This window comes from Corylus avellana, chromosome ca8 (genome assembly GCF_901000735.1).
Source record: "Corylus avellana chromosome ca8, CavTom2PMs-1.0".
Taxonomy (NCBI): Eukaryota; Viridiplantae; Streptophyta; class Magnoliopsida; order Fagales; family Betulaceae; genus Corylus; species Corylus avellana.
In genome coordinates, this window is record NC_081548.1 from 25,559,681 (window position 1) to 25,581,210 (window position 21,530).

A 21,530-nucleotide genomic window follows, 5' to 3' on the forward strand; every position below is an offset into this window, starting at 1 on the left:
GTCATTTTTTATAATAAAAAAAAATATCGACTATATGAAGAATCTGTACGACAATGGTTATTTAATAATAATTTTACATCCACTCTTAGTTGGATCTTCATCAAGAAAACTGTGTGTATCGTATGGTTAGAAACAGACCAGATTACTTAATTCTTGATGATGGTGTTATTCATTAGAAAAGAAAAGAACAGAAAGGAAAGGAAAAGCTCGTATCGTATAAGTCAAACGGTATTTTTAATGAGGAAATTCCACTATAATACTTTTTCTTTTAATAATTTGTTAATACGTGTCACTGTTTAATTTTACGGAAATATGACGAGTGTTGCTCCAATTTCACACTAAACAAATTAAAAAGGTTAAAAATAGAGTTATAGGTAAAAAATTACCCTCATCTAACTAATATTTATTGAAAAAAAAATAGACAGAGTCATTTCATAGCCATTGGCGTCCCATTTTCAACGCCGGCTCCAATCTAATTATACTTAACAAATGTACTGAAAATAACCGATCGAGAGTTACAAAAGCAAAGTAATTGCCAAATAACTCTATAATTAATTAATTAATTTTTTTTTGTCTTTGGTGCAGGATTTGAGTCCAACACTAGAATCACCATGTATTTTACTATTTCAGTCAAACTCGTTTTTTTCCCCCACAGTTCAAGGCATATAGCAAGATACCAAAACCTGCCTGCTAAGAAATTAAAGAGATAGCTTTTCTTCTTGCAACACCTAAGAATATCTGATAATTAGCTGCCAAACGGAGTTTAGATTATCCGAATAAAGTTAGCGCTCTCTCTAGGTGCATAAATTTTTGAGAAGTATGTCATTGAAATGCTATAATGATGCTATATAACATTAAGATACCCTGAAGAAAAGAAATGATTACTATTTGTGTTATAGCTTTTAATCTTATAATTTGACGTCAATCTGCGTGATAAATGTAAAAAGAAAAGTAATAAACTCTGTTGCGTCGGGTAGATTGAGAAGTGGTAAAAGTCGTATGTTGTGGCGATAAAATGGTGGAGTGGGCGTGCGATGCGTGCCGGACGGAAAGCGATTTAGGGTCGTAAAATTTATCGGAGGCGAAGCCAAACAGAGAGTGCAGTAAAGTGTAACTATCGTACCAAAAAAAAAAAAAAAAAATCTGTTGTTCTTAACGCCCATGTCTTTGTTTAAACAAAAAGGAAAAGAAGACTATTTCATTTTTGATTTTCCAAAAGGAAGTTTAATACGGAAAAGTCACAGATTCTTCGTTGGTACTAGGGCGGCCCCTACTAAACCCCAATCTTGCTTCAATTTACGGTTTCTGCCAACACCGAAAGAAAAGAGAGTTTTTTCTTAGAAGGTGAAGAAGACAGGGGGGGGAAAAAAGGTTGGAACACAAAAAAGTAAAACATAGTTGCGGAGAGGCTGACTTGTGTGGTTTTAGGTTCCTAGATCGGTTGGTCGTCGATCGAAGTGGGTCTTGGGGGTTTGGCTGACCATCACTCTTGGATTTTTTTAGATTCGGATGGTTACTGGTTTTGGGTTCATAACTTGTATGCGGTTTGTGGGGAGGGGTTTTTTTATCTTTTCTTGTGTTTCAAATCTGAAAACTTTAGATCTGAGTTGAAGTAAAGGCCTGGTTTTTGGGTTTTGTTTGATTCCGGCGGAGGACATGTGGGTGCACTTGACAATTCCGTGAAGGTATGTGTTTGTAAGTTTATCTATTTATGTAATTCTATTTTTGTTTTTATTTTGTTTGCATCTCAAATGGTTAGGTTTTGCTATATATTCGCATCGCCTATAATATATAGTCGAATCGAGGACTTAAATCTTTGTGTGACCATGTTAATTGCCGTGAAATGGAAATGTGAAGTCGAAAAGCTTTGGTCTTTGTTATCTCCGTTGGATATTTTCCATCCGTTTTTTGATATTTATTTTCCTTTTTTGGGGTATAGTTGACAAGAACAAAATACTTGTAGCAGGACTATCAAAAGTCTATCTGTTATTTCACTCTTTCCCTTTATGCAGATATATCTGAGTTCTGTGGAGGGATTCTTGGGACGAGAGAAGAGAAATGGAGGAGGCAGGTACGCAGGTGGCTTCACCCATATTCATCCACCAGCAGACGCTCTCGAGTCGGTTTTCGATGGCCAAGAAGCGTGATCTGCCTAACTTTCAGGGTCAGGCGCAGCGGTTGATGACACCAACCCCCGCCCTTCAATATCCTGTAAGGGACACCTGGAGCCATAAGGGCTGGGACTGGGACAACGTCAGATTCGTCGCTAAACCGGTCGACCTGATGTTGGGTACTCCTACAACGATAGCAGCGGAGCAGAAAATGAAAGAGAACCATATGGGTGTGTCTGGGCCCGACGAAGAGGACGACAGGCTTCGGCTCAATCTTGGGGGCGGCTTGAAGTCTGTTGAGGAGGGGCCCGAGCCGGAGCCTGAGCCAGAGCAAGCGTCCAGGCCCAACAAAAGGGTCAGGTCCGGATCTCCCGGTGGCGGCAACTATCCTATGTGTCAGGTAGACAACTGTAAGGAGGATCTGTCGAATGCAAAAGACTATCACCGCCGACACAAAGTGTGCGAGCTTCACAGCAAATCTAGTAAAGCTCTTGTTGCCAACCAGATGCAGAGGTTCTGCCAGCAGTGCAGCAGGTTATCATCTAGATTTTCTTTTTTTGTACAACTATTTTGGGCTTTTTTCTTTGAATTTGTTTTACTCATATCAATATCTTGGTTCACCTCTTATCAAAAAAATATCTTGGTTCACCTCTTTCCAGGTTTCATCCCCTTTCGGAGTTTGATGAGGGTAAGAGGAGTTGTAGGCGTAGACTTGCGGGGCATAACCGCCGAAGAAGGAAAACTCAACCGGAGGATGTTACCTCACGGCTGTTGCTCGCTGGAAACCGGGATAATAACGCTGCCACTGCAAATTTGGATATCGTCAATTTGTTGACTGCTATAGCTCGTACACAAGGTAAACGAGACTGGCTAAAATGTATGTTTGGCTTTTCTCTTGCCCACTTGACGTTTTGCTAATTTTATCATGTATTCATAATCATAGGGAAAAATGAGGACAAACATATCAATTGCTCATCAGTACCGGAAAAAGAACAGCTTATTCAGATTCTTAGTAAGATAAACTCATTGCCTTTGCCGGTAGACCTTGCGGCTAAGCTGCCCAATTTAGGAGGTTTGAATAGGAAAGTCCCAGATCATACTTCTTCGGAACATCAAATGAAATTGAATGGAAACGCATCTTCTCCTTCAACAGTGGATTTGCTTGCTGTTCTTTCGTCTACTCTAGCTACATCTGCTCCTGATGCTCTCACAACACTATCTCAAAAGAGCAGCCAGAGCAGTGACAGTGAGAAAACTAAGATCACTTGCCCTGACCAAGCTACTGGTCCCAATTTGCGAAGGAGATCTCCCCTGGAGTTTCCCTCTGTTGGAGGAGAGAGAAGTAGTAGCAGTTACCAGTCTCCTATGGAAGATTCTGATTGCCAGGTTCTAGAAACCCATGTTAAGTTACCCTTACAGCTATTTGGCTCCTCACTTGGGGATGACAGCCCGCCAAATCTGGCATCTTCAAGGAAGTATTTCTCATCTGACAGCAGCAACCCGGTTGAAGAGAGGTCTCCTTCGTCTTCTCCACCTGCTGTTCATAAGCTGTTCCCGATACAGAGCAAAACAGAACCTATGAAGCCTGAAAAAATGTCAATCGGTAGAGGGTTTAATGCAAATGTCTTGGCTAGCAGAACCCGTGAAAACAGGTCCTTGGATCTTTTTAGAGGATCAAATACAGGAGCTGAACCTGGTTCGTTTCAAAGTTTTCCCTATCCAGCTGGGTATACGTCTTCTGGATCTGATCATTCCCCTTCTAGTCTAAATTCTGATGCCCAGGTAGCTTGGCACTGCATTTTATTACTTTTTGTTTTTGTTTTTGTTTTTTGTTTTGGGGGTGGGGAGTTTGGTATTATGAAATTTCACATGGGAATGGAATAATTGTGTGGTTCCTCTCATCAGGATCGCACGGGTCGAATAATTTTTAAACTATTTGACAAGGATCCCAGTCATTTTCCAGGGACACTGCGGACACAGGTAAGTAGTTTATGGCTTATCTTTTCACTTTTTTAGTGTTATTATTGGACTGAAATGGAGACCTAATGATATTTTTGGTGATTGTTGATAGTCTAAATGGTTTTTCTTGTTTAGATATTCAATTGGCTTGCGAACCGTCCATCAGAAATGGAGAGCTACATTAGACCTGGTTGTGTGGTTCTATCAGTTTATGTGTCCATGTCATCTGCTGCCTGGGAACAAGTGAGTGAACTGCTGTAATGCTGGTTAGCAGCATTTATCTAGCCACTGTGCTGACCACTTGCAGGGTGTATGTGTTCTTTGCAGCTTGAACAAAATCTTCTTGAGCGCATCAATGGTTTGGTTCAATCCTCAGATTCTGATTTTTGGCGAAGTGGGAGGTTTATAGTTCACACGGGCAAGCAATTAGCTTCACATAAAGATGGTGAGTACTAATAGAGTTCATGGATTCAATTGTTTCCTTTTCTCTCTTGTCCAGTGATGTCATACAATCCGGATATTTTATAAAAAAGTATGGTATTTAAACATAAAAGAGAATATGGTTTTTACTTTTAGATGGTTCATATTTGAAAATTTGGATTCTCTCTCTTTGATAATAACTTCTTGATCTTTATATTGTTCTTCAGGAAAGATCCGTCTATGCAAATCCTGGAGTTCATGGAGTTCCCCAGAGTTGATTTTGGTGTCCCCGTTTGCAGTTGTGGGTGGACAAGAAACATCTTTTCTATTAAAGGGTAGAAATTTGTCTCTTCCTGGCACCAAGTAAGGACAATGTGCTTATTATTGTGTGAAGAAATGTTCTGTTAATTTTGTTTCTGTTTTCAGGAATGTTTGTTTACAAATTGTGCAGGATTCATTGCACTAATATGGGTGGTTACACATCAAAGGAAATCACGGAACCTAGCTATCAAGGAACCACAAATGATGAGATAAACTTGGTCAGTTATAATATTCACCCTGCATCTCCTGGGGTTGTTGGTCGCTGTTTCATTGAGGTAGTACTTTGGGAAATTTTTCTGTTTATGTTAGTTTGCTGTTCCTCTGAATAGAATCCTTTTAAAATCTGTGCTGTACTTGACCTTCACCAATATTATGAACAGGTGGAAAATGGTTTCAAGGGCAACAGTTTTCCTGTGATAATAGCTGATTCTACCATTTGTAAAGAATTGAGGCTCCTAGAGTCTGAGTTTGACTTGGAGGCAAAACAATGTGATGCCATTTCAGAAGAGAACAATTATGATTTTGGGCGGCCAAGGTCATGGGAGGAAGTTCTGCACTTCTTGAATGAACTTGGATGGTTATTCCAAAGGAAAGGGAACTCTTCCATGCTTGGGGGTCTGGATTATTCACTTAGCCGGCTCAGATTTTTACTCACATTCTCTGTTGAAAGGGACTGCTGTGTTTTGGTCAAAACACTCCTAGACATAATGATTGAAAGTAACTTGGATAGGGATGGGCTGTCAAGGGAGTCATTGGAGACACTCTCTGAGATTCAGCTCTTGAACAGGGCAGTAAAAAGGAGGTGCAGGAAGATGATTGATGTGCTTATCAATTATTCTGTTGTTAGCGGGAACGATGCCTCCAAAAAATACATTTTTCCACCAAATTTTGTGGGACCTGGTGGTATTACACCACTACATTTGGCTGCTAGTATGTCAGGTTCGGATGATATAGTAGATGCTTTGACAAGTGACCCACAGGAGGTATTCTTCTTCTATTTCCACTACTATTGTTATTATTGTTGTTGTCATTGTTCTTGTTATTGTTTTTATTACTACTGCCACAACTATGGGGAGTGGGCGCCAGGGGGGGTGGTTTACAGTGGGTTGATAACAGGATGACCTGAAATTTCTACCAAATGGTATACTTACCGACCTTACAATTACTACGTAGACGATAATTAAGAACTAAATTAAAACTGTAGTTTAGGAACGCAATTCAGGGAGCAAAATCATATTTTGAACCAAAAAAAAAAAAAACCAGTAATGCATTTATTGGATGTACATTTTGCCTTTTGAACTCCTATGAACTTTTTTTTATTTTTCCGTGTCTTGTAGATTGGATTGAACTACTGGACGACCCTTTTGGATGCAAATGGACAGTCACCTTATGGCTATGCTATGACAAGGAGTAATGACTCTTACAACAAGCTGGTGGCTCGAAAACTTGCTGACAGAAAGAATGGTCAAGTTTCAGTGACGATAAGGAGTGAGATAGGGCAACCACAGTTGACAATGGAGCAAGAGCGTAGGATAAGCACCCAATTAAATCAAGGGTCCAGATCTTGTGCCAGGTGTGCGGTCGCAGGAAAAAAGTACAATATGAGGGTGCCAGGTTCACAAGGATTGCTTCAGCGCCCCTTCATTCACTCAATGCTTGCCATAGCTGCTGTCTGCGTTTGTGTCTGCCTATTCTTGCGAGGGTCCCCAAACATTGGCTCAGTTGCCCCGTTTAAGTGGGAGAATTTGCATTATGGCACAATGTAGTGTTAAAGGGAAAAGAATTTTGGAGAAGGAAGAGAGAACAAAGGAAGTGACAACGGAGGGTCAGACAAGATTCATATATCTACTTTTTTGTCTTGATTTTGGTAGGGAAAAACCGTCTACAGATTACTTATTGGAAATGGGACCAAGGGTTGGACAGGAGCTGCATGGGGCAGACCTTGGAAGCAAGGAAATCACAGCAGGCTCAGGTATGCCATGGTTCAAATGCTTGTGTATTTCTTCCTAACAAGTCTAAGATTTGTGATGTCATAGATTGTGGACTTACTTTTAGCTGAAGTTGAGCCGGAAAATAGGTGATTTTTTTTTTTTTTTTTTTTTTTTTTTTTAATTTTACTTTGGAATTTAGAAATCTTCAGCTCTTATTATGGCAAGGTGTTGCGCACATCCAGACGGAGGAAGAAAGAGGAGCTGAGAGAATGTGGGCATGTATAGTGTTATTAGAGGTTTAATTTGGTTATATTATGTGGTTTATGTACCCCCTCTTTTTTTCTTTTTTTTTTTAAATTCCTTTACAAGTGATGGAATCATAATTGTAGGTTTTACCATGTACATTTTGTCACTAAGGTGATGAGTTGGGTCAATCACACAAGTGACAATATCATATGATTGAATACTGAAATATTTGTTCAAGTATATTTTAAAATAAGAAGCATGTGGGTGTAGCTCTAATTTGCCTCCGACTTGTTGCTAAATACGACTGCATTTGTAAACGTAGAGCATCATGCAAACTTACTTGCCCAAATATACCTCTACTGTTTTGACTTGGAAGGCCTTGTAATGCAATACGTATTGATAATCATTGGTTTTTTCTTCTTTGGGAAGAACATATTAACGGATTGGGCTGGGCCACTTTACTTTCAATAGGAAAAGAAGCAAGGATCTAACCTCTTCTTGTTTCCTATTAGAGGATTCTAGGCCTCTTGCAAAATAATATGCCTTTCTATTCATAGAACTTTGCCATAAATAGGTGCATATAAGAGATTACAGATTCTTACCCAATATCAATTGCGTGTATAAGAGATTAAAACAGAGTTTGATAACAAAGAACATCGATCTCTAGGATGAATTGGAGATGGATTCCATTTTCTTTCGGAATTATCTCCAACATCTTCTGAAGATAAAGAAGAGATGATTGCCCTTTGAAACTCTTATTATATCCAACATCTTCTGGCAATGAATCGTTATCATTTCCGAACACGAGAGGAAGAATGAAGTGCGCTTGGTTTGTTAAAGCGGACCGGACCGGACCAGACCCCTCGAGTTTCGTTCTTATTCGTTTAATTTGCTGCTTCATTTTGTTTCAGTGTGGCAATCCTGTGATTTTACTGCGGCCACGCCCCGAATGCAATAGCTGGCCCAATTAAGAGGAGTAGCGGGTTTTTTTTCTTCTTCCCCGTGTTTTATTTTGTTTAATTGTTAGGTTTTTTCTAGTAATATAAGGTTTCTTGTCAAGAAAGAAAAAGAATGGATGTCTTCGTTCTCGATCGAAAAAGGTAATGGGATTCCGGCCTCTTAAAGATAAAAATAAAAAGAAGATATTTTTTTTTCTCTTTCTCTATATCTTTTGAAAACGGACGTTATTTCCAACAGCATTTCGATTCCTTTGATTTTAGGCTTTTAGTTATTTTATACTTGAAACATTATAAGAATACAAAAATCTTTGGTACCAAATGCATTATAACCAATAAATACCTCTCAGAAATGTTAATGTCTAAGGAGTGGCACGTGAAATCTCGTTTCATGGCACAACTTAATAATCAAATGCCAATTTAAATTGCAGCCCACTCATCTATATTACACTTCTGTTTGGGATCTTAGGGCTGATTTTGTACAGGAAATAGATTTTTTGAAATAGAATGAATAGATTTGCCGTGGCAGTTTACTCAATTTCAGTTAAATATTTTATATGTTAGACCTTTAATCTGGTTGGAATGCATATATATATCAGGAGAGCAAAAATTGAAAGAACATCGTTCTTCCAAAATTTCTGTTAGTCTACAACCATATATATACTCTTTATTGAAATATTTTTCTTAAATACATATTTGCGAAGCAAACACACCCACGTACATCAGCTACACATACGTACACTGGTATAGACAAATCAAACGATGAGAATTGAAGAACACCACACGTACACTAGTGGATCCATCTTAGATACCAACAACTTACATGTGCATAATTAAATAGGAGCCTGTTCCAAGAAGAAGCTAATTAAAACAGGTTATATACCTAGCTAATTTACTAATTAAATTGTTCTTGTAGTAGTACTGGTGCCCTTTCCTTTGCTAATATTTTGAACCAAGCCTTCTCCCAAACCTTCCGCAATACCCTCAAGAAGCCCTCCAATGATTTTTCCGACAACTTGAGATGCAAAATGCCAACCCCGTAACTTCCGTGGTTTTTCGAGGTCGTTGATGCCGTTGGCATGGAACCCATTAACCATATTCTTAGCACAAACCGCATGGAGATAGTAATCGCAAGCTCTGCAACTGTATACTCTCCCTGCCCTCCTCCTCTTGCACTCACCACACACAATATTAGCAGGGTCGCCATTTGATGTTATATTTGCAGGTAAAAGCCTAAGGGTATGTGACTGTGGGGCATGGCAGGGGAAGTGTGCTTCTGAATCTAGCATAGCGCAGCAAGGGTGCATCTGGAAACTACACACACCGCATCGGAAAACATACCCTTTGCTGGGCTTCGCACAAACATCACACGTCGATTTTGCTAAAACATATTAACCACAAAACAATTACTTAATTAGTATTCATCATGACATCACATGATCATTTACAATTTTTAAAAGACGTGTCCTCATGATCACCTCACCTGGCTTAGAATAGAAATGGTTTGATGCAAATATATATATATATAATATGATCACCTCACCTGGCTTAGAATAGAAAGCGAGTTGGTGCTGGGTGTGGAAAGGGTGGCCCTTAAGTCCAGGAGGAGCGAGGGCACAAAAATCATGTAGCTGAAAATCACATTGTTGGCAGCTGAACCTCAAGCCTGCACCATATTCCTTGCAGCCGATGCAGCAAAATTGGTCGCGCAGGTCTAGTTGCGACAGAGGATGTTGTGGGTGACTGAAATGAATCATCTCTTGCCCCATGATAAGTTGAGGAGAAGTGGGGAAGTCGATGAGAGGGGGAAGAGGAGGCTTTTTTGGGATAAGTGATGATGTGGGAATTTGAGGGACATCCATTGAAGAAGACCTCATTAGGGCATATGATCTTGTCTGCTTCATGCTTCAATTCTTTTGCTCGATCTTCAGGGGGTCTTTTTTGTTTACTATAGATCTCTCCTATGTACGACCTCCTTCGTTTGGTATACAAAACTAAGAAACAAATGGCAGCTATTTATCGTAGAAAGCGAGATACTGTTTGGCCCAGGAACAAAAAGTTGACACCTACTATTTCGCAGACCATGTGGAAACTGCAGAAAGAAGATGCCAACATCTTGAATATATTGCATGTGCAATAGTATCAGTGCATGCATGCTCAGCATTCATGGGATAAACAAAATAGTCCAAAAAAAAAAAAAAAAAAACATATATATCCTAGCTAGCTACTAGCCACTTTGGTTAATAAATCAGCTAGCTAGCTACAATGGTCTCAAAAAATTGAGTGTCCAATTTTTTTTATTTTTTTTTTATAAAAAATGGAAACTTCCTGACCTTTTTTCCCAAGCAAGTCCATGGATGACTATTTTTATTTATTTATTCTTGTGGTTAAGTTAATGAATATAATAAAACTCACTATGTTTCATATATTGTTGAAAAATATAAAAATATGACCGTTAAAAAAAAAAACAACTTTAAAAAATATGTTCTTTAAAAAAATTCGAGTGAATGCTCAAGAGTATTCTCATTGGGCTAATCAAAGGTTATTTTGGCTTGCCCCATAGTAAAAATGGGTAAAAAAATAATTCCATCCTACTAGTCATTTTAACTTTTTTTTAAAAAATGACTAGTTGCAACAGTACTTAACAAATTTGTTGAGCTTTGTAGCTTAGCAATGCATAAATAAAATAATAAAAAAATAATTTGATTATCTTTACGCTTTGGAAATGGTGAAAGTGGATAAAAAGAAAATATTTTAAATGAAATACTTAAAAGTTTATAGATAAAATAGAGAATGAAATTTAGGTGATTTAGAAAAGTTGGTAAATAAAATATATATGCATATATAAAATAAATAAAAAAATTAGGAAAAAAAAAAGTGTGATTTTTTAACTAAAAATTACTGAGACTGAAGTAAATGCTCTAAATATTGCTATTTGTAGGAAAAAAAAAAATGAAACTCACCATTCACCAAATAGTTAAACACAATGGCAAATTTTTGAGTAATTTTAAATGGCCTACTTATGTCTTATTAAGAATGATGTGACTATTAAAATCACTTTTAGATAAAAACTTAATAATGATCAATCACAAGCCCAATGATGATTTTAATAGCAACATCATTCTTAGTAGGATACAAGCAGATCTCCTAAAATTACTCCAAATTTCTGTGTTTTATATGAAAGAGGCCTATTTTTTTTGTTCTAATTAGTTAATTTATGGTGTATACCTTTATTGGGTGAGGTTCTTAATTACTGCAGACCCGATGAGTAGCTTATATGAACCCATAAGAAACATGTGTACAATGAACAAAGAAAATTATTATTGTTATTATTTAAAAAACAGAGTTCTTATAATTTGAGGAGTGTCTCTTCAGAAGCCCAATGGTTATATATATATATATATATATATATATATATAGCCCAAAAACAGTGTAGCAAAAACAGTGTAGATTCTGATAGAAAGATAATTCCGGAAGTAAATACACAACTTGGTGCACACTCAAAGAGAAAATTGGAAGATACCCTTGCACCCCAAGTCAATGTTTTCTTTTAGCTTTATATATATATATATATGTCCAATGTGGCATGTGATTTGATCATTAATATATATATATAACAAGCCTTCCCCCACAAATATTCGATTTAAAGTGAAATCAAAGAAAATATTGCAGCATTTTGTTTTCCATTATGTAAACTAAACTCACCCAGATTCATGAAAGATGGATGTGGATGTGCACCCATATCCCCCCCGGCCCCCTCTTTCTTATTTTCTCTGTGTTGAGTTGTATGGCATTTGATCACATATTTTAATAGATGCCTTTCTTAATCCCTTTGACTAAGTGTCACTGATGCCCAATTATTTGTATGTGTTTTACAGGTGATTCCCATTTTCTGTACTTTCCTTTATATCCCTCCATTTACACCCAAGAAATACACAAACGAAACTACAAAGAAAAGAGACAGATTCCCTTGTACACCTTTTATGACATTAAACGCGTTATAACTTTTCCAATTAAACACTGTTTTAGATGGCCATCCTCTCATATTTTGGGCACACTCGATCTTCACAGTTAGATAGATTTGGATCCCCCTGTAATATCCTAATTAGTATTAAACCACTTATTGTTGGGGTAACCGAACTATCTTAAAATTATCACTTCAACTACATTTTTTCTTTCTTTTTTTTTTTATTATATATATTGTTGTCACTATCTGGATTATTCATTAATTTTAAATGAACAGATAGAACAAACATGCTATAATTACAGGGAATCCAAATCTGCCACGACTTGAATTTAATTACTTCTACGAAACCCTCCCTTCTCTTCCAATATTCTCCCCCCACTTTTAGTCATGGAGTCGTTTTCAAGAATACCAACTTTATGACTTTAAATATATTATGGTCGTTTCTTTCTAATCTTGAAACTTGAAAGAATCATACATGACAAATCACAATTAGCTAAATGAAGGTTATTTTGTTTATTAAAATGATATACATGCTAATGCCCTGTAAATTTTGTGGGTTTCGTAGAAGGGCTTAGCCTCTTTCTCATGACTTTCGTAGGATATTCAAAGCTGACATCAGAATTTGAGTGTCTCGAATCAATTAAGGGCAAAGGTTTGAGCTGCCTCAATCTGGATGCCTTAAAGCAATAGGCCCTATCTGGTGCTGGTAAAGGCCCAAACAGGCCTAGCCGAATCGAACCATATGACAAGACATCGCAAAAGGAAAGGGTTCCCTTATTTGAAACTTGTCAACGTTGCTTTCGGGACCCAGCTGAGGAAGGTGCTCTTTTCGTGGACCAAGCCCATTGCATGCAGCAAATGCATGCATTTGGGTTCAGTTGGGGCCGGGCTCAAAATACATCATGGTCTCCACGTTGCGGCCCACTTTAACCAATTGGGCCAAGCATTTGCAACTCACGACCGCAAAGACTGGCAGATTCTCGTATCAATAAATAAGCTCGTGGCATTCATAAAATGGATTAACAGGCTGTCGATAATGTTTTTTTATCTATAAGAAAAATGAACAAGTTTTTTTTACCTATAAATAAATAAATAAAAAGAGAGAAATAAAAAGCACAGTGAGAAGGTACGTAAAAACAGTGGTCTCATCTGCCGACAATGGTAGGCGGAAGACTAGGCCGACACAAGAATACAATTATTGAACGAAGAGGACTTCCTTCGAAGCGTGGCTTCGGTGCAACAACCTCCAGCGTTTACATTGGTATGGCAAGGCAAGGCAAGGCCAAGGTTCAAGGATATAATAATTCCAAGGTGTCCCCAGCAACTTTTTCTTTTTCTTGTCTCACAATATATATAAGAAATGATACACCCTATCCAACCTCATCTTATTAGGTTGATATCATCATGTTTATTAGTCCTTAATTTTTTTTATTTTTTTTAATCAGGATTGATTATAGGACGTCTGGTAGACACTGCTATATACATTAGTCAAGTGAGATAAGCATGTAGAATGTAACATTATTCTTTTCTTTTTAGAATAACCGGGCTAACATGGAGCAGTGCCTATTAGTCTTTGGACCGGCCCTTATTAAAAAAAAAAAAAAAACTAATAGTCACTGCCACATCAGATTAATACTATCAATCACATTTTTACCCTGCAATGTTGATATGACAATCACAATTAATCATTTGGGTTTTTTTTTTTTTTTTTTTCTTAGAGAAATTAATCAAAAAATTAGTTGCTATTGTCATATCAACATTGTAAGATAACTATAAAATAAAAATATAATTTCAAACTTTACGATTAAAGAGTCTTGTCTCATTATCATTTTTTTTTTTTAAATAAAATAAAATAAAATCAGAGAGAAATAAATATATAGATTTTTTTTTTTTTATATGCATACAAGATAAATCCATGATTGAATACGTAAAAAAAAACTCTTATGCATACAAAATAATTGGATGATTGAACACGTACAAAACAAACTCTTAAAGTATTCCCCTCCAATAATGACTTTCGGTTACGCTAAATTAATATGCATAGAAAAAAGTAAATATTGATAGGACCCCTTGTGTTGTGTTCTTTGCGTTTTTAATATTAAGATATAAGTTTTTAATTTTATAAAGTTCACATCCAAACTAAATATATACTTTTTCGACTGTAGGAGCATATCTTCTGTTAAAAAGATACAGTTGACAGCATTTAATGAAACCAGCGGGGCACAATTATTTAACCGCATAATTGCATAAAGGCCAAGTCCTATTATTCTATTGCCCTTTTTTCCTTTCCTTATGTATAAATATTTCATTTTTCTTTTGTTCTTTTTTTTTTTTTTCCCCTTCTTCTTCTCTCTCTCTAATTAATCTCTATCAACCTTCAAAACGCCTGATGTGGATCGAGGAAGCAACACATGTCACAGACGACCTATTAACGTGGTACGAGAAAGTTTGGTTTGTTGGTTAGTTATATATGATGTTAGCAACATTTTTCTCCTATCAAAGAGGCACCACCATACAAGCATGCAATGGCGTTATAATATTATTGTTTCGGGGTGAGGAAAGAGTAAGAAGTATGACTTACGAAAGAAAACCTGGCAAATTATTAAACTTGATCAGTACACTAATTAGACAATCGAATAATGGGTTTCTCGTTACATGTTTTTCAAATCCTCGTAATTCAGTTTGACTTTGATCAACTTTGAAAGATTTATGTAGGGGAGGGAGGATCTTTCAAAGCAACTAGGATGACGTACATGCTAATAACCACCATTTTTAACTCTAATTCCTTTCAATTTTGCTTAAGCAAGCACTTTTGTTCTACAAATTACTAACAGACAGGTAAATTCTATTAAAAAATAAAATAAAATTATTTACTATATGAATTATTAGCCTGAGATTTCTCACCTGTGTAAATGCAATTACCGTTGGAAATTACTACTTTGAGTAAAAGGACACTATTATTATTATCCCCACTCCCTCAAAGGCAAGGTCCCAATCATTGTATTGTTCTTGTTTTGTCATCATATCATCTTACCAACAACGCGGATGGGTTGGATCACCATTTTTTTCATTTCAAATGCGAAATGCAGAGAATTTGTTGTATTTTTTTATTTTAAATTTTAAATAATACGACATTATGTATACTTACTATTAAATAAATAGAATAAAATATAAATCCTAAAAATTAATCCTATCAGTTTCACCTGTTTCGCTGGCCTCTTTCTATAGCATCGCATCACATATCATTAAAATAATAATAATATTTTTTTTTTTAAAACAAGAAAAAAAAAAAAAAAAAAAAGGGGGAAAAGAATCACCACCAACCTCGGAAGAAAGTGTCGGTTTAGTAATTAAAGGGAGGGATGATCGAAACTCGTTTTAAGAAGCCCATGAACTTGAAACGTGAAAACGGGGACCTAGTGTAAGAATGAATATATAAGAAGGGGGCTTGGTGCTTGGCTGCGGCGTGTTACCAAAAAAAAAACAAAACAAAACAAAAAAAAAAAAACCAAGGTGGTCCTTTACAAGGGAGAGACATGGGCAATAGGTTGTATTCTATGTAGGGGTGCCCGACTCTCCCTTTGACCCTTTTTCTTTCTCGTTAAGCGCAATCATCAAAATACCACCATCGAGGCAAGACACCGACAGCAACAGAAGTAGACAACAGAGAACCCTCACCTCACCCCCACCCAACCAACCAAAATGAGGAAGGACGCTCCACCGCCCTCCGTCGCCAAAATGCTGAGCTGCATCGAGACCAAGACGTTAGTCGTCACCTTCCTTGCTCTGGGCCTCGTCATGCTCATGTGGAACCTCCCTCCCTACTACCAAAACCTCCTCTCCACCACCCGCACCTCCTGCTCCGCTGCCGCCTCCGCCGCTCTTTCTATTACCAATACATCCTCTGCTAACTATTCCTCAACCCCACTCGCTGCACAGAAGTATTCCACCCCCAAAATTATTCCCATTCCCGATCCCAATTCTCGAGTTTTCCGGCCCGTTGGCAACGCCGCCGCTCTGTTCGTCCTCATGGGCGCCTACCGCGGCGGCCCCCGGACCTTCGCTGTGGTGGGCCTCGCCTCCAAGCCCATTCACGTCTACGGTCGGCCCTGGTACAAATGCGAGTGGATCTCCAACAATGGGTCATCCATTCGAGCCGTAGCCTTTAAGATGCTTCCCGATTGGGGGTACGGACGCGTCTACACCGTCGTCGTTGTCAATTGCACCTTCCCTGTCAACCCGAATGAAGACAACACAGGTGGGAAGCTCACTATCAATGCGTACTATAGTCAGTCCCCGAGGAAGTACGAGAAATTCACGGCCTTGGAGGAAGCACCGGGCTCTTACAACGAGTCCAAGTACCACCCGCCTTACCAGTACGAGTATCTGTATTGTGGGTCATCTTTGTACGGGAATCTGAGCGCCGCTAGGATCAGGGAATGGATGGCTTACCACGCCTGGTTCTTCGGACCCAAATCCCACTTCGTATTTCACGACGCCGATGGGGTGTCGCCGGAGGTGAGGGCGGCGCTGGAGCCGTGGGTGCGAGCTGGGAGGGCCACTGTGCAGGACATAAAGGGTCAGGCGGAGTTCGATGGGTATTACTATAACCAGTTCTTGGTGGTGAATGACTGTCTACATCGCTACCGACACTCTGCCAATTGGACCTTTTACTTCGATGTGGATGAGTATATCTATCTGCCCCACGGAAATACGCTCGAATCTGTCCTCAATGACTTCTCCGATTATACTCAGTTCACTATTGAGCAGAATCCCATGTCCAGTCTACTCTGCTTGAACGATTCTACTCGGGATTATTCTAGGTACTTTCTTCTTCAATTCTTCGTTCTCCCACAAGAATTACAAATTTTTTTTTTTTTTTTTTTGTGAAACAGAATCCTAGGATCTAAGATTCGTAATGCTCTACTAGTTTTAGTTTTGGGAAAGTTGGGGAACTTGTTGTAAAACAAGTGGAATTTTACGTTGTCGAATTTCTCTTTTTCGTTTATAGAGAATATAGTAAACATATGCATTGGTTGGAATTACTTGGAACAGTTAAAATTTTGTTCGTATTTAATTTAATTTTTGTGGCGTGACATCAAATTCAGGCAATGGGGATTCGAGAAGCTACTCTTCAGGGACTCAAGAACCGGAATCCGGCGGGATCGGAAGTACGCCATTCAGGCCAAGAACGCCTATGCGACCGGCGTGCACATGTCGGAGAATGTCGTTGGGAAGACATTGCACAAGACCGAAACGAAGATCCGATATTATCACTACCACAACTCCATATCGGTGCTAGGCGAACCGTGCAGGGAATTCCTCCCAGTTTCGGCCAAGAACAATGTGACCTGGTACGACAAGCTCCCCTTCGTGTATGATGACAATATGAAGCAGCTGGCCAATACCATCAAGGAATTCGAGCTTAAAACCATCGGAAATGTACAGCTCTAAGATTAGCTAGGAGTGCCTTAGTGGTGCCCAAAATGATTTTTATTGTGACCAACTGCACCGAAATTCACATTGTGGGCAAGCAAATGCTACTGCAGATGCGATGATGGCTTGCTACTCACACTTGGCGTGCATTGTCATCATTGATTGATTGATTCTTGGCTCATAAATTAAATTAGGTTGCTCAAAGTCTACTCCTCTTTTCCTGGCTGGGGATCCATATGACCCACCAATCCATGGGCGCTCATGAGCGGTGAGAAACTGTTGCAAAAGAAAAGGGTGGGGGAGGACCCAACAAAGCTTTCGTTTGTCTATAAAGTGAGTGAATTGAGTGTTGATCCTTAGATCTCTCTTTTTCTTCTTCTATATTAATAACTATTATTAATTCCCAGTTTATATTCTTGGTGAAATTTGTGTAAAGATGTTTACTGGCGCTTTTTTTCTCTCCTTTTAATGGGGTAATTTCCTTTTCTCTTTTAAGCAAGAACATTGCCATGTGATTCGGTGGACATAAATAATTGTAAATTTCTTATTAGACATACTGCTGTTGAATGAATGATTGAGAGACTTTCCCTTTTTTCCTTTTTGATGATTTATTCCCTAGCTAAGCGATAAAAGGAGGAGTATTGAAGCGGTAGACGTTGCTAACAAAAAGGCCAAGACTGAGAGATTGAAAGATATTGCAGAGAGATTCGCAAATGGCATTGCAGAAAGTGACCCAAAGATATAGTATTCTATACAAGATCCTCATATATAGCTTCCAAGGGCTGCATGTTCAGATTATTAACGGGTTATGGGTTATCTTACGAGAAACCCATAAAACTGCCGAGGAGGTTGGGGTTCCGGTGTGGTACACATTGCGTTAGGTTAGAAACTTTCAAGAAAGTACCAATAATTCAACAAAAAAAAAACTGCCAATAATTGTTATTGTCTTTATTGAGGACACTTAGTTGGATCCTGCAAAGCTCTATTTATGGCCACTGATTATTGCGAAACACCAATCACATTATTTAAAATTCGATTTTGTCCTGATTAAGGAGGATAGGAGGAAGCGTCCTACCACTAAATTACTAAATTCTGGTTACAACATTCATTATATTATCTTAATAATTTTTCCTAATATACAAAAATGTGAACAACCATCAACATTCTATTTTACTCGTTGGTCTTCTCTTTTGACTGGTTGAGTAAAAAGGCGCCTTGTTACTTAAGGGGCCCTTAGGCCCAGTGGATGGTAGCCGGACGTAGGCAACAACAGAGCCTACCCTCTTTATCAATCATTTATTAATTTGGGCCCATTGGGCAACGATCCAAACCACCTCCTCCCGCCGATTGGCCACGTACTCCCCAAGATTCCCCCAGACACGATGCATAACCTCGGGAACCACACCTTAACTTTCCTAACATCCACCAACGACAGACTCACAGACGACTGCGACTGATGAGTGAGCGAGAAACCTACATTTCAAGGGAGGAAGGGGAGAGATTGGGAACCTCAGATTCTTGGAGACCTCACCTTTTTTTTTTTTTTCACCCTATTTTTTATTTTTTTATTGAATGTGGTTCTTGTCTATTTATCATTCTTATTTTTGGCATGTAATTTTTTATTTTTTTAACATATTCAAACATGAGAAGGGAAAGGAAGGAGGAAGATTCAATCTATCCGACCAAAACTACTTCTTAAAATTGTCTCGTTTGGTAAATAAATTTAAAAGTGTTTTTAAGGATCTAAAACGCCTAAATATGATCAAAAAAATACTTTTAGTAAAAGCTTAAAAATAAAGGACTTAAAAGGCAATTTCAAATAGGCTCTCAGTGTTTGTCAAATGATACATAAATAATTGTAATTAATAAAATGGAAAACAGAAAACTGGTGTTCCATTTGTTGGGGGCCATCAGTTTTTTGGTAACGGTTGAGGCCCAATAATCGTTTAATTACCAACTTGATGATCATGACGGACTGGCCGGGAACTGGGAAGTCATGGAGTGGGGTGTTATGATAAGTTGGAAACAAGGAACTAAGGAAGCACTCTTAAATAAAAAATGAAAACAAAGGAAATAAAGAAATAAAAAAGGGTTCGGCCTGGCCCGTGAAGGTAAACTGTTACATCAACTATCGTTTCGTTGCTGGGCTTTTTTTTTTTCCTTTTTTTTTTTTTTTTTTGGTCTCTTGTCATCAACACGACTTTGGGTCTTCAGGATCTGGTTAGTGGAGCAAAGGATGTATGATTGGGCGATGATAAGGATTAAGGAGCATTGAGAGTTTTGGCAATCATTTATTAGGGAGAATTGGATAAGCAACTGAGCATTAAAGCTTCATTCTCTACTTTTAGACTGTCTGCAATATAACGCACCACGTCCACAATCATCCAACCAATAACTGTGGAGGAATTTCAATAATCAATATCTAATAATTTGCTGTTTTAATTATTAGTGAATTCCATAAAAACTTTCTCGTATTTGGTGATCGAGATCTCTATCTTAGGTTCTCTAGTTTTTATTTATTTATTTATTATTCTATATTCATAAAAAAAAAAAAAAAAAGTGTAATGATTTTATCCAACATTCATTCAACCATACTACTATGATACTCCCAACTAATTACTAGATCTTTCTTTTAATATTTAACAATGGCATTATTGGATAAACATTGAATAAAATTATATGTGTAGCACCACTCATTTGAAATGAGAAGAGCTTCGTTGAAGTCCAAGGTTATATTTGTTTTCTGTTTTTGATAAAAATGCTATGACAAACAATGCAAAATATAAAAATATTCTTTAAAATATAAAAATAGTTTTCACCTTTTTATAACCTTTTATAACACTTAAAAACAAAAAACAAAAAACAAAAAATCACCATTAAAAACGCTTTATCAAATAGAGTTCTGGCCATTGTGTCATTAGTTTTGATTACTTGTATCCATCCATTTTCCAATTTGATTAAAACCAAAATAATAATAATAATAATAATAATAGTTGGGTTTCAATGTGATGGGCTTGAGTCTGAAAGGCAACAGGTAGGATGATTTTTAGCGTCGAGATTGGAGAAGCCGTAGTTATTTAGAGTCCAGCCTAACAAGAGGTCCAACGTTTTTGATTCCATTCAAACTTGAGATTGAATTGAATTGAAGGGCTACCCACTGAAATTAAATGAATGTTCCTATTGTTGGCGGCTCCACCGACATTGAGACGCCTGACGTGAGTCGTGAGAAGGTGTTTGATAAGTAAAAAAAAACACAAGCACAAGCCGAATTAAGGCAACGGGGTTCACACTTCTTCACACTGACATGAAAGAAGTTAAGCAAAACATGGTGATTGGTGGTGACACACTAATTGAACCAGCTGCCTTCCACTTCCAGGCTCCAGCAGCATATGGGCACCCTATTTCAAAATGGGCATCTAATATGACAAAAAAATACCCAAGTAATTTAAGTTCATGCATTATCATCATTTATTTACAGTCTATATGACAATTTGGGCTAAGGAGTGATAGTTTCGATGTGAAGGATTAGTCTCACGGTCGGGTCAATAAAACTTGTTTCTTTAGGAATAAGACATACTCATGTATTTCAGATATAGTCTGCCCAGAGCGGATTTGCCCCTTAAATGAAGTGTGCACATGAGTTGGATCAGAGGAGGTAGATACGTTTTTTATTATTAGATTTTCAGTGTATCTATGATGTTATACTATTCATTGCTTTTTGCTATGTTTCTTTGTAAGAGCTTTTACGCTCTGCATTTCTTATTATGAAATAATGAATTGTTAGGTCAGTGTAAACAAAAATTTATAGCAAAAATTATGGTATCACTCAAAGTCAAAGGCAAAAACAATTGTCCTAAACTTTTGCTTATTTTGGAAAGAAATTAACTGGGTTTCTGCTTTGATGAAGGGTTTTTATTATTCTGCAAAAAAAGAACAAAAATTCAACAAGAAATATCACCCAAGAACTAGTAAATTGAAAAATCAGTTATTCATCAAAAAAAAAATTTGAAAAATCAGTTATCATCGAACTAAGTTTTTCTTCATTGGTTGGTCGGTTTGGTTGCCACATTTCAGATAGGATCAAGTACATTATAGTCCACTTACGAAAAAAGGCAGATTATTGTCAAAATAATGTCATCACCGTTCCTTTTTCTTCCTTTTTTGTGAGTTTTTGTTGGTCTCT

The 21,530-nt window shown here is 37.7% G+C and overlaps 3 protein-coding genes across 4 annotated transcripts; 2 read left to right on the plus strand and 1 right to left on the minus strand.

The window, feature by feature from the left end:
• The first annotated feature begins 1,168 nt into the window (after positions 1-1,168).
• On the plus strand, positions 1,169-7,272 carry LOC132189104 (squamosa promoter-binding-like protein 14). Its single transcript, XM_059603628.1, has 11 exons — positions 1,169-1,685; positions 2,013-2,645; positions 2,771-2,967; positions 3,055-3,893; positions 4,017-4,091; positions 4,206-4,313; positions 4,398-4,515; positions 4,718-4,853; positions 4,942-5,086; positions 5,192-5,794; positions 6,149-7,272. Exons 2-11 carry the CDS (start codon positions 2,059-2,061, stop codon positions 6,575-6,577), a joined length of 3,237 nt encoding a protein of 1,078 aa, XP_059459611.1. The 5' UTR covers positions 1,169-1,685; positions 2,013-2,058; the 3' UTR covers positions 6,578-7,272.
• A 1,343-nt stretch (positions 7,273-8,615) lies between these two features.
• Positions 8,616-9,910, minus strand: LOC132190427 (uncharacterized). Its single transcript, XM_059605419.1, has 2 exons — positions 9,488-9,910; positions 8,616-9,325 (listed from the first exon to the last, which is right to left on the minus strand). Exons 1-2 carry the CDS (start codon positions 9,846-9,848, stop codon positions 8,844-8,846), a joined length of 843 nt encoding a protein of 280 aa, XP_059461402.1. The 5' UTR covers positions 9,849-9,910; the 3' UTR covers positions 8,616-8,843.
• A 5,488-nt stretch (positions 9,911-15,398) lies between these two features.
• Positions 15,399-18,049, plus strand: LOC132190676 (galactan beta-1,4-galactosyltransferase GALS1). Of its 2 annotated transcripts, XR_009441159.1 has the most exons (3): positions 15,399-16,734; positions 17,020-17,680; positions 17,967-18,049. XR_009441159.1 is itself a non-coding variant. In XM_059605714.1 (2 exons), exons 1-2 carry the CDS (start codon positions 15,614-15,616, stop codon positions 17,363-17,365), a joined length of 1,467 nt encoding a protein of 488 aa, XP_059461697.1. In that variant the 5' UTR covers positions 15,399-15,613; the 3' UTR covers positions 17,366-17,706. The 2 variants fall into 2 exon arrangements, 1 of the variants encoding a protein (XP_059461697.1); XM_059605714.1 differs by lacking the exon at positions 17,967-18,049 and having other exon boundaries at positions 17,020-17,706.
• The last annotated feature ends 3,481 nt before the right edge of the window (positions 18,050-21,530 follow it).